General features: G+C 52.4%; 3 protein-coding genes across 3 annotated transcripts; 1 reads left to right on the top strand and 2 right to left on the bottom strand.

The window, feature by feature from the left end:
• Positions 1–6689: 6689 nt before the first annotated feature.
• CORC01_14151 (uncharacterized protein) lies at positions 6690–7657 on the top strand (the record flags this gene model as incomplete). Its single annotated transcript, XM_022625762.1, has 2 exons — positions 6690–6936; positions 7011–7657. 2 exons carry the CDS (start codon positions 6690–6692, stop codon positions 7655–7657), a joined length of 894 nt encoding a protein of 297 aa, XP_022467730.1.
• Positions 7658–8909: 1252 nt separating this feature from the next.
• Positions 8910–10777, bottom strand: CORC01_14150 (methyltransferase domain-containing protein; the record flags this gene model as incomplete). Its single annotated transcript, XM_022625761.1, has 11 exons — positions 8910–8958; positions 9054–9473; positions 9585–9722; positions 9837–9874; positions 9957–9979; positions 10074–10196; positions 10253–10271; positions 10339–10361; positions 10428–10518; positions 10592–10636; positions 10727–10777. 11 exons carry the CDS (start codon positions 10775–10777, stop codon positions 8910–8912), a joined length of 1020 nt encoding a protein of 339 aa, XP_022467729.1.
• Positions 10778–11710: 933 nt separating this feature from the next.
• Positions 11711–12480, bottom strand: CORC01_14149 (methyltransferase domain-containing protein; the record flags this gene model as incomplete). The annotated part of the gene is made up of 3 exons (XM_022625760.1): positions 11711–11744; positions 11850–12272; positions 12332–12480. 3 exons carry the CDS (start codon positions 12478–12480, stop codon positions 11711–11713), a joined length of 606 nt encoding a protein of 201 aa, XP_022467728.1.
• Between the last annotated feature and the right edge of the window lie 147 nt (positions 12481–12627).

Genomic DNA, 12627 nt, shown 5'->3' with positions numbered 1-12627 from the left:
TACGTGCATAACCTCGCGTGGCTCCAGCTTGTACACCACATCCATCTCAAAATATCAGCCTAGTTACTACTCTGTCTCTCTCTCTCTCGCTCTCGCTCACGACTCCTCAAGCTCATATACGCCCCACCTCTTCGGGGAAGGCTTGGGCCCTCCTTGGTGTCGTCTCATGCCTAGCTCGTTCTGCCGTCAACTCTATCGATCCGGCACCCAATCATCATAGACGATCGAGACTTGCGTTCGGGAGCCAGTTACGCTAAAACCCAAGAGTCATCAATCATCAGGTAAGACCCTTGCTTAGGAATCCTCGAATCATCAGGTAATCAACTCCGTGGGAAGTGCAAACGATTGGTTGTTCGGCCGTGGCTGCCTAGCAATCCTTATTCCCATCTAAGCGGCCATGAGATGTCAAGGTCCCTTGCCGTAGCACCCTCATGCTATTCCGTAGTCATCGTGGTGCGTTTGTAGGGAGACGTGTGTGGGGGGGACGGAAAGACTCATATTGCCCATCGGGCGGCTGGCAGGTATCGACGACGTTTCCCCAGATCATCGCGATCAGATGAAGAAATCCCCCCCTCCTCCCATTGCATAAGCAAAGGAGCATTGAATCCGACTGAATTATTCCGCCACAGAGCGGCTGAAGACACCTTGTCCTGACCTCTCTTTCTGCCTTTTGGTGGGCATGTGTATTGTGTCTTTGGCTACCGGATCTGCATTTGGCACACCCTCCCGCTTGTCACGAGCTGGACCCCGAGACGCATCGTCGATGTGCAAAAATACATCGCCGATGTGATGTGAACAAGTAGGGCAAGGGGAAGAAAGAGTGGACACACGCAAACTTCGGTTCTCAAAACATGAAATACGCTCCTCGCCACGCCCCCATCGCCACCTCGGGACGCGTCTCCTCCATAGAGAACAATTCCATCGGGTCCCGTTATGGGAATTCGTCCAATGGCGCAGAGTTGATCGACATTGTCGTGTTCAAGCCTTACCCGTCTGTCACCCCCGATTATTTCGCCTTCCCCCCCCCTCCTCCACTCTCAGCTCCTAGCTGCTAGGTAAGCTCCCTGTGGAGATGAATGCTCGAATTGTTCTGCCTTGTGGTCACAGCTCTCGCGTCATACTGCAATTGATCGTCCGTTGCATCTGCGGGAACGGACGAGCTGCAGACGAGACTGATGGCGAATCACAGCATTAGCCCATCACGGCACGATGTCAACAATAGCAGCGGCAGAAAGCAGCACGCACGGAATCATCGCATCGGACAGCACAACCAGCGCATCGACGGGCAACGATCGGCCCAAATCGCAATAGCAACCGATGATGACACGCATAGACGGTCGCCAATGCATTAGTCTCAACCCATGGTTCTACTCTATTTGCCTCGCGTGCGTTGCAGAAAGGCATCAAAGTATCACGAGAACACAGCCAAGAACAACCCCACCGGCGTTCTCCCCAACATTAACTGAGATTAACCTCTCTTAGCTTGATAGAGATCATTTGTCCTTCGATAGATCTGTCCAAAGTTTCCGCAACGCCAAGTCGCCAACCAAGAAGAGACACGTCAAGAGTCCCGTCACCCAAGCTTGTACAGTCAGTTGTACGGACGTTGGTCTGGAGAAAAGTCTCCTGCGGCCGCTTGACGGCTATGGCATGCGCAAGATCCCTTGCCAACACCTTTTCCCGCGACATGGCATCGGGCAGGTGGCTAGTTTGATCGGCTCGTAGCACCATCGCGAACCGCATCGAGGGCGTAAACAAGATGTGACTGACAGGTAAGTTTAGCTTCTTCCATAGCGTCTGAAAACTTTCTACTTTCTTCATTCTTTCCATCCTTCCCCGGCGCGATCAGCCCTGCTGGGGAGCAAGTCCTCCGTCCTCCAACCGTAGGTGGTATTAACCACATGATTCCGCATCGGTCATCGAAACGAAACTCGATCGAAACGCCAGTGGTGTCTCTGCGTCCTACTTCGCGTGTGCGCTACGGGCGGATACCCTACCCGCGCTGGCGCCGTCTCGTTCTTCGATCTCGATGCCATGCCAATTTTGCCCATGTTTCCACACCTTTCCGATAGCATCAGCCATTTTCCATCAGATTTTTTCCATTTTTCTCATTGATTTGTGCTCCTCGCTACCCGTTCAGGTGTAAATTATTCCCCGTTTCTCTTCCATCCCCCATCCCCCATCCCCCAAATCCTTCCCTGTCCGCCGGTTGCCCTTGCGTTAGGCGCACGTTGACCAAGCTCACGCACTTCTCGTGTATGCTCATTTGAGCCCGTCGTTCTTCATGTCCACAATTAGAATCAAGTATCCGGGAGTCCAAACATCCCTTCGGAAAAGGTTGGGAACCCGATTCGCAGAGACAGCACTGAACCGTGCCCTTAACGTCGATCCGGCCAGTCTGCGATCGCGATGAACGTTGCCCATCCGCTCCTCGATGCTAGGCATCGTCAAGCTGTTCTTCTTCATTGGCCCACGGCCTCGGCGTGGACATGCTATCTTCACCCAATACCTACCGTCAGACGGCTCACCGTTCCAGGTTTTCTTTGATCGACCGTCACCCTGTCTGTTGGCCCAGCGTTTCCGCGCTTACCTGCCGGTGAATCTTCGATCTATCGTGAGGGATCGAGCGACATTCCTCTCGGCCGTGACTGCTACTGGACGGAGAGCCACTCTTTTCTTCTTCATCGTGTGCGCGTCTTCGCCCTGATCATCTGCTGTTCGGGGCCGGAACGGCGAAAACCATGACCACTGACCAAGCCAACGACGTGCAAACGTGCCAGTTGCCCGGGTGTTGTCCAACTTAACTCCAGCACTGGCCCCGGCGCTAAGTTCCTTGGTTCCGGTTCCAGTCAAAAACCAGCCAAGGTGTCTCGTCTTTGACATCGCCGATCCTGCCTCAATCGACCTGCTTTTCTGGGGTCACTGTCCCAGTCGACCAGTATCCTTCTCAAACAACCCACTCGGTGCGCAGAATCCATCTGGCTGGGAGAGGGGTGCTTGGGGGAGGACACTCTTCTACCGGGGCGGCCAATATCGCCTTGATACTGGGGCCACCCGTGCTGATCAATTGCCTGCGACGGCCAGTTTGATGGAGAAGATGTATTTCCGAATACCACCCTCGCGGTTCCAGACCATCGTCGAACTCGATGCTTTGACAGGGAACGCCTGCGAGCAAATTCCGGAGCCTGGGTACTTTTTTCTTTCCCAAAGAATGCGATTCCCCAGAGGTTCTCCGCATTTTCTCAATACGCAAGATTTTTGGGATTCTCACATGCATTCTCCCCACTACGGCTCTAGGGCTATCTGCCCATATGATTCCTCATCCTGCTGTCAGTCGACTTGTCAGCGAAAGTGAAGGGCATTCAGCCGTGGGTCTGGCAGCACGATGTGCTGGCAGTACGACCACATGATTATGGTCATTTCCTTCATTTATTGTAATGGTGTCTAGCCTACCTAGGGCAAGAGAGCCAATGCTTTCCCTTCCATGTGGGTGAAGGGATTGTTATGCCTATGTTTTCAATAGCATACTTTGCCGGCTCGTGTTGACGAACCAGTGTTCATGGCCCGAAAGCGATGCGTGTTTCCAAGTCCGATTTTGGCTGTGTATGTCGGCGAGCTTCTAGCTGGCGATTTCATCCCGTCATCTCATCTCCTTCGTATCGTCTGAAAGCATGGTGTCTCCAGATCCCCTTACCCACGGGCCTTGACTAGCCCGCTCTCTACAGCCCGACTACCCAAGACCCCGATGCCGGGCGGCGATGGAGAGCCGGCACATCGAAAGCCACAGGAGGCCTCGTGCCCGTCTCCGAAGAGCAATCAATGATGCCAAGGTGTGATCCGAGGCCCTTCGTACGGATACTGGGATGGCATATTGCTCTCTTGTCTCGGGGGCGTGTCGAGAAGTTTACACAATCTCGTTCCCGTCTCGTCTTGAAGCGCTAGGCGCGCCGTATCCTTCCTTCTTTCTCGGTAGAGCAATACCAATATTTCGGACCCCTTCTCTTACTTCCCCCATCGTACCCCCCCTTACCCCCCCTTGGCGGACAAGAAGAGCGCTTTATCTCACGATGATGTAAAGAACGTCGTCCCTCCACCCCAGTGTACCCCTCCTCCATGTCTCCCCACCGGTAACGCGGACGTGAAGTCCCAAACGGTAGGAACGCTGGTTTTTCCCTGGCCGAGAGGGCACACTACTGACCGGGGAGGGGTGCGTGAGAGGACCCTCGGGGTCTAGACGCGCCGTCGGCGGGATGACATGTGGCGCCAATGTACGATGATGACAGCCTGCGTGCATGACTGACCGCCAGGAACTGGAATGAAGGATATGAGAGGCCCTGCCTTCGATCCGCGACCTTGTTCATCCCCCTGTGAATCTGGAATCTGGCTGTGTATTTGTTTGGAAGCAGGATGACGATCCCGGGAGGGGTGTGTTGGTGGAGGTTGGACGAACGAGCATCGCCAAGGTGGCTTTTCTTGGGTCTGGACCCCGTGCCTTTGATTGTTCGTCCATGTAAGGCACGCGCTGCCGGATAATGCAGCGACGAGGGGGACAGGAGAGTGCCGTCATGTTACCAGCACACAAATGCCAAGGACGTCTGCTCCAAAGCAAATGGGCTGTTAGTCTCTCTTGAGAATACCAGAGGCCACGAGGTCGTCATCGCCGTTGAGGCGACCCTTCAGGACTCGGGAAAACACTAGGCTGAGACCCTGAGACTAAAGGGCGTAGTGCTAGAACCCTTATGCAGGGTGAAGCAGCACCTAGCAAGCGTCGGACGACAGAGACGAGAAGGGAATAGGTGTTCTGTCCTCAGGAAGGAAGCTGTTGGAAGTGCCAGAATGCAGCTTTTGGGTGTCAAATCCAGCCATGGCGTCAGATTCACTTTTGTGTTCGTCTTTGATCAAAGATTATGAGGGTCCGAGGTGACGAAACTGGCGATGCCGCATCCACGTTACCCCCCGCCCCGCTCCGGTGTAACGGGGCCGTGGGGTTGCGGGACTCATCCCGGAATTTTTGCTCCGGAGAAGAATATTCCAGCAAACAATGCAAGATGCATGCATGGTTGCTTTTGCATTGCCCCAAGATTGCTGTCTATATTCACTACTTCGAGTTTGAACATGGACAGACAGCTACCCCTCGCAAAATGATCCCAATGCTCACAATTTTCCTCGTGAAGACCGCATTGTGGCATCACGGAGCGGGCAGCATCGGTTCTACATCCCGGAACTCTCAGCTTCATCTCAAGATACTACAGAAGAAGTAGTCGTGAGTCAGAATTGCCCATACTTGCCGCAGAGACTCACTAAGTCCAGTCATCTGTGTTTACACTTCGACCTTGCCCCGGGCGGTGAGTGCCTAATGCACCTAAACGGCTGAAATGTGCTCTGACGCAGCTTCCTAACCATGCCTCGCTGTCCTGTTATTCAGCATCGTCGTCTGGGACCAACTTGCGAGGGCAAGCAACAACACTGTTCAGCTTGTGAATCGGGCCCTATCTAAAGCTTTGATGTACCAATTATACACATGAAAAGCCCCAAGTACCCGTCCACTTTTGTGGTCTCATTTGTCAAACAGACTGCTTCTCACAAGTCGTTATTAATCCATCAAGCATTACCGTTTGTATCCACCAAGATTGGTTCCCTTCAAGGAAAACAGTATGTGCAATGAGTCTCGTCCCCATTCTGTCTCAGGGTTGTGTTTTACAATATCAACGGGTATTAGCGTCTCCATTCAGTACCCAACAGATCGCAGGCCGATTACGAATTTCACGACAAGACGACCTCAGTCGCCTGATCTTTCCAATCTCTGAAAATGCCGATTTTCGGTTCCGCGTCCTATTAATATGTAGTTACCATTGTCGTGACCAAAATTCTGGACCTTCCCGAATCATCTGGCCCTACCATGTAACACGCCTACCAGAGCCCTAGAGCTCGAGCCCCTAAGCTACTTGGAGTCACAATAGCTCCGGAAACGTCAACCAACTATCATTGGATGAAAACGTCCACCAATCCCCGATAGTCTAGTGGTGAGGATATCTGCTTGTCATTGTAAATCAACGATTCGCAGGGGACCGGGGTTCAATTCCCCGTCGAGGAGTTTCTTTTGCTTTTTTGCATGAATGATTATTTGTTATCCTTTAATCCTCTTCCGGGTCTTCATTTCGTTATGAAAAAAGTCAGCAAGGTAAATGCAATGCTCTGAGTTGGGTGCTCTTCGTTAAGCATCGCCGCACTGCCATCCTCGTTCTCGATCAAATCAACGCCCCGAGTGTCTCGAAACAAACCAATCCTCAAATCAGACACGTAATACTCCGTCTCCCGTGACATCTTCTCGAACTTCTTTCTGGATTATCAAATAGAAGTGGCCCCGTCTTGGCAACGCACAAATGATTGGCAGATTCGGTAGCGTCCAGGCTTCAACGTCTCCGAAACGACACTAAGGCTTAGATCAACGCTGACTAGATCCGTCGCTAGGATGTTTAAAATGAGAACTTCATCCCTCCATCGCGCACAGTCGAGGCGGAGGCAGGGCAACGGTTTTGCAACGGGAAGAAACAAATGAGGCAAAAACACAATGTGTCCCTCGTTGCGACCCAGAGGGGCTTCGCACTCTTCGACTGTGCAATGTCTTTTCGTTTATTCACTTGGATATAGACCACGATCACGATAGCAAATAACCACTACCGGCCCTAATGATACACATGCTCGCGGTAATCCTCTTGGGTGTCTTCTTCATCTTCCCGGCATGCGCGCGCTCGGAGAACCGCTTCCGCCGCCCGCCGGGCCCGGGTCCGGCAGGAGACTTCCGGGATAACCCCGTCTACACCCTCGGCGACAACATCGACTTGCAATGGGAGACGGACCTCAAGAACATCGACCTGATTCTGTGGCAACAGCAGCCACCGGCGAACATGAAGGGCCCATATGCCAAGCTAGCGAGTAAGTCCCCCCTTGCTCCCCGGGTCTACAAACTACACCCCATTAAGATAATGAATTTTGACGCCATTGCAAAGTCAATTCCACAATAAAGAGCCTGGTCTGGACTGTAGGCTACGCCGGTTTTCCCCCGACGCTTGACCCGGACATGAGCCCGGTGTACTTCCTGCAACTCTTCAAGACGGGCCAGACAGGCAGTAGCGCCACGTCTCACTACTTCAACATCACCCGAACCGACCGCACGTCTACATCTTCAACAAGACCATCTGCCTCGTTAAAAACAACACTTTCATCCTCCACCCCAGCCCTCGCTCTCGGATCAGCAACAGCAACATCGACATCAACCCCGTCAGTATCCACGGCCGCCGCCGCCGCCGACGACGAGGACCAACTCTCAAGCAGCGCGGTCGCGGGCGTCGCCGTCGGGGCGACACTGGGGGCCCTGGGCCTCATTGGATTTCTCGCGTGGCTGATCCGCAGACACCTGAAGAGGAGGAGGGAAATGGCCGTCCACACGCAGGGCGACATCCTCGTCTACGCCGAGCGGCAGCTCCACGAAAAGGACGCCGCCGCTGCCGCGGAGTGGAAGCTGGAGCTTCCCGCGCAGAGCCGCGAACGATTTGAATTGGAGGCGTGCGAGCCGAGGCACGAGATGCCTGCTGAGCCTGTGGTCGGGATGGAGAATGGGAGCGTTGGCTTAGGTTCTGCTGGGCAGAGTCGGTAGGGTTGTGGTTGGAGCGATGGTAAAGTTGTGTTTGGGGTTTTTGTGTGTATTTACAGTTATCGAGCGCGACCTTCTTGTGGATTATATTTGGGCTGATGAAGTGAGCTCACCAGAGTTGAATGTTCATTGATGAAATAACCCGGCAAAGCCAATGTATTTGGAAAAATACAATACAACACAGTACGTAAGACAAACCGAGCCAGCAGATTCATATCATCAGTCGTAGTGCCATTCTCAACTTGACTTCGGAGCTTGTGAGGGTGGACGGAGCTGGCGAAAGCTGCTGTGAATGATGTATATCGGCCCAGTCCCCTCAAAGGTGTTGTTCATTTGATCCAAATAGCCATCACTGGCCATGATTCAAAACAAAAAGCATAGAGGCCGAGAAAATGTACCTCCAGAACAAAAACCAAGGTCCAATGGGATGCAAATGAGCAATTGAGCCTCCCAAAACCAGGCGGGCACCATTTCACGATCAGAATTCTCCCCCAAGCCTTTTTTCTAAAAGAGCCCCTACCTCGTCAAGTCTGTTGGGCATAAGAAGGGATAGAACGAGACCTGCTGCACCGAATGCGGCTCACACAATAGTATTCGTCATGCTTGATGAGGTCGACTTGACTGGCCCTTTGGATTAGGTTCGCAAAGGGAGTCAGGGACTTTGAAGCATCTGAGAAGCTCATGGTCATTGTCTTTCTACTGACTTCTTTTTTTTTTCTCTTTTGGAAATGGGAGAACCGATTTATTGAAACGCAATTCAGAAACCTTGGTAATCCAAGATGAGAGACAAAGTACTTATTCAATGGATCAACGTCCTATCGTGAGGGTTTGACTGTGTGCGTGTCGGGCGAGGAATGTGAATCCTTGGCTTGCAGCATTGTCTTTATGGTTTCTGGAAGTACGCCATTCCATCTAGAAGGTTTGGTTATGAGATTTGGGGCTTCCTAGCCATCAGTCGAGGCCAGAGAAAACAAAGGGGTTGAAGGATTGTTTATTCAAACCGTGACATTAGATGCAGGTTGCCGTCGTGCCATTTGCCAAGAGGCATTTTGCTCAGGAGGCTTCACTAGGTAAATATACACATCTAGAAAGTTCAATTCGTATAATCCATATGTGTGTGTATCTACAATAGATGGGAATGAGAGTCTACCTTGTAAACTTGATCAACATCGAAACCCGGCCAGTAAACCTTTGCACCAAACCGGACCCGGGAGGAAACGTCTCTGAATCTACGGACTCCTGAACTCCGGATGTTCTACTCTTGGGTAGGTTTCTCGAATGGCTTCATTCCGTACACAGAGTACCTGAGATGTAGTTAGTTCCCGTCACTCATCCGCTGACAATGAGACCCCCGCGGGAAAGGGGGGGTGGGGGAGAGGGGTGGAAAATCCCAACTCACACGTTCCAATACCCATGAATCCCAACATTCTTAAAATCCTTCCTCACACTCGCCATAAACACAACAACCTCCTCCCTCGTCCACCCGAGCACGCGCGTGAACAGCGCCAAGGCGCCCGGCTCGATGCCCTCCAGGCTACACGCCTGGCCCCAGACCCCGAGCTCCCGGAGCTCCGGGTTCTTGGGCCAGGGGCTCGTCGGCCACACACGCTTGTGCTCCACGACGTTGACGAAGCCGGCCTCCTGGAGCAGGGACCGGAAGCGGCCCGGTGCCGTGATCGGCCGGCCAATGAGCTCTGTGCCTTCCATCATCAGGGTCGACCAGCGCGCCATCGGGTCGTCTGGCTTCAGGGTGTCGTCCTGACAGAGGATGGGGAAGGCGTTGTCTTGCAGCTCGATAAAGCCGCCTGGTTCTAGAGCACTGTTTTTTGGAAAGTGGTTTAAAATATGTTAGAAAAGTTCAAACGTCTAACTGGGGGCTTGTCGAGTTTTGGTAGAATTGAAAACGAGGGAGGACAGGACGACTGCTTACTCGTAGGCACGGCGGAGGAACTTTTCCCAGCTTGCGAAGCATGCATTCATGTGTCTGGCAAAGATGAAGTCGAACGGCTCCTGCCACGTCCATTCTTTGTCAACGTCGTCGACTTCAAACTTGCAATTCGGGGGAACGCTGGGGTTAAATAGAAAGATCAGCCACCTTCACCCCGGCGAGATCATTCGTGGAGACTGGAGAAAGAGCCTAAGAGTGGGGGAGGAGGGTTTGCGTGTGCCCAGGTATACTTACAATTCCGGCTGAATGGGGCTCAAGTCGACACCAAGGACCTTTGGATTCACCTCGAGTCAATAAAAGCCGATTTCGCCATCAGATCGATGACTATGAGCGGCAGGTGTACATAGTACATACCAATGCTTCTGGGTTTCGATCCGCTGTTGATAGTGACGCCGTTAGAAGACAATTTTGAAAAAAAAAAAAAAAAAAAAAAAGCAGTGGCTCGTTAATGAGTACGGGAAGGAAACTCACCGTATTCCTCGGCCCAAACACCGGTTCCCGTTCCAATGTCCAGGACACGGTTCGCTCCGTTGTTCTTTGGACACATGCAGAGTTTGCCATCCCAAGTCAGCAACCAAAAGTGATGCTGAAAGTCTGTGGAATATTGGTATGAGCAGGCTTGGTAAGATGGCAGGCAGAGAATGGCTCACCTAAGCGGTCTTGTTCCGTCTTTGGGTGAATTGACAAGTTAGATTTTCCAGAACTCAAAAAGACAAACTCATTTTCATGAACTCACAACGTCGTTTGGCAGGATATATGCTAAAATATGTGTGTGTTTAGCTGATTTGATCAAGAGATGGGGAATTCATGGATGCTTCAACTCACATCCATCACTCAAGCTGTGATATGTGCGACCATTTTCCCTGCGATAGTCGCGAATGCTTGATCTCAGCGAGTCTGTATCAGTTTGAACAGACTACACGAAACGGCAAGATTGTCAGCCAGGTAGAGGGCGTGTGAGACAGACTGGCAGGACTGGGAAAACTTACTGTGCCACTAGTCGAGGATACATCCGATTCGACGTCTTGTGCCTCCTGTTGCAACGGGATCAGTTTCCTGCTGTGGTAATCTTGAGACGATAACAACAATGAATCACAAGAGAGTTCTTTCAACGGTGGACTCACGATAACCTCGTCAGGCTCAGCGTGCTGCTGACCTTGATTCAAATCAGTCATCTCGTTGGTTCTCTCTCTCTTTCTCACGCAAGTCGAACGGTGATTCGGGTGCGTTGGAGAGGCGACGGGACGATGATACAACTTATCTGTTGTAAGAAAGGGAAGAATGGAGGAGGGGAAAGACACAATTCGGCGTGCTTAAATCCGTGAGAAATGATGCCCCTCCCCTCCCCTCCCTTTCTCCCCCCCCTGCTTGAATCCCACCCTACGATTACGCGCCAACATGAATCCTCCACGGGGGCTCCGCTCATTCGCTTAGGTGGGTTTCTGCAAACATTTCGACGCCGAACGTGATTGGGCTACGCGGCCTGACCGACCTAATGGGCAATAGGTATGGCATTTGATGAGAAGGCCGAGCCTGAGAGGATAGGAGGAGGGGGGGTTGGAAACAAGGACGATTGGCGCCGCTCAGCGCTGCCGAATTCGTCGAATGGAGGCAATTTGGGCAGAGTAAGTAAGGACCGTTGTTCTATTGGAGCCATTTGCGACTTGACCAAATCCAAACGTCATGGTTCAGCAGTTTAGAGATACATGTATTGTGATAGCTATTTACGGTAACATTCAGACTCATCCCAATAGTACTCGAGGAAGCTTCATGGCATTTGAGTCGTCCGCTGCTTGGCCACAAGTTGAACCCGCCACACTGGTCTCGACCCGGGAATCTTTTTCACGCCAGTACCCAGGAATCGATCCATGTGTTGAATTAGCTAGGTGGTGCCGATTGAATGATTAACGAACTAAATCAACGCCAATGGACGGTGTTCTCCTCCTCATCACCATTTTCTCCAGCGACTGAAACCGCCTTGGGGCATCTCCCATTCTACTTACGCCGCGCCAAAAAGTGTAGTTTAATCCGAAATCCCAAGGGTATCATAATTACATCTCTAATTCAACAAAATGCACACATCTTTTTCAGCCTCTCCCAATGGGGGATCAAGCGTAGGGTTTTCTCCCATAAACACAATACCTGCATGAAAGTTAGTAGAGCTTCAACGTAACTAATAGTTGGACAGGAGACAACGGCACACGGCACTCGTCTGCCATCCCACCTCCCCACCCTCACAAGACTTACACGTTGAAGTATGCGTGGACCTGACCACTCCGAATCTCCTTCTCGACCTCCTTGCAAAAGTCCCGGGTGTCCTCCTCGGGCCAGTGGAGAAACTGCGTAAACAGGTGAATCGTGGACGCCTCGAGCGCCTCGATACAGTTCTCCCGGCACCACACGCCAATCTCCCGGTCCCTCCTGCTACCGGCGCCCCACGGCCCAATGGGCCAGACGCTCTTCACCTCGACAATGGCCTCGAAGCCGGCGCCGTCGAGCAGCTGCTTGAAGTGGGAGGGCGCCGTGCAAGGGCGGCCCATCAGCTCCGTGGCCTCCATCAGCAGGGTCGACCACCGCGCAATGGCCGAGTTGGGCGGCATGGTGTCGTCGTCGCACATGATGGGGAAGGTGTTGTCTTGCACTTCAATGTAGCCGCCGGGCTCGAGGTGTCTGTGGAGAGCAGAGTCAGTCATGGGGCAGTCTACTGGGGAGCGGTTCCGTTTCCTCACCCGAGAGCCTTTTCAAACACTTCACCCCAGTCGGCAAAAGCGGTATTCATGTGGCGGAAGAAGACGAAATCGAAGAGGTCCCTCCACGGCCAAGGTTGCTCCAGGTTGTAGATTTCGTAGTAAAGGTTGGGCGGAACACTGGGCGACATTCAGCTTAGCCCTCTTCCCGTCAAACGATGCGGCCTCCAGAATCAAGGTCATTGTTGTCTTGAAAGAAGGCGTGTCGCCAAGGTCACAGCTGAAAGCTTGGTTCCATGGCTTATTACTGGCCAGAAGACTGAGCGAGCAGGAAGAAA

The sequence above is a fragment of the Colletotrichum orchidophilum genome (genome assembly GCF_001831195.1).
Source record: "Colletotrichum orchidophilum strain IMI 309357 chromosome Unknown Scaffold_243.1, whole genome shotgun sequence".
In the NCBI taxonomy this organism is placed as follows: domain Eukaryota; kingdom Fungi; phylum Ascomycota; class Sordariomycetes; order Glomerellales; family Glomerellaceae; genus Colletotrichum; species Colletotrichum orchidophilum.
This window is presented reverse-complemented; position numbering and strand designations above follow the sequence as displayed.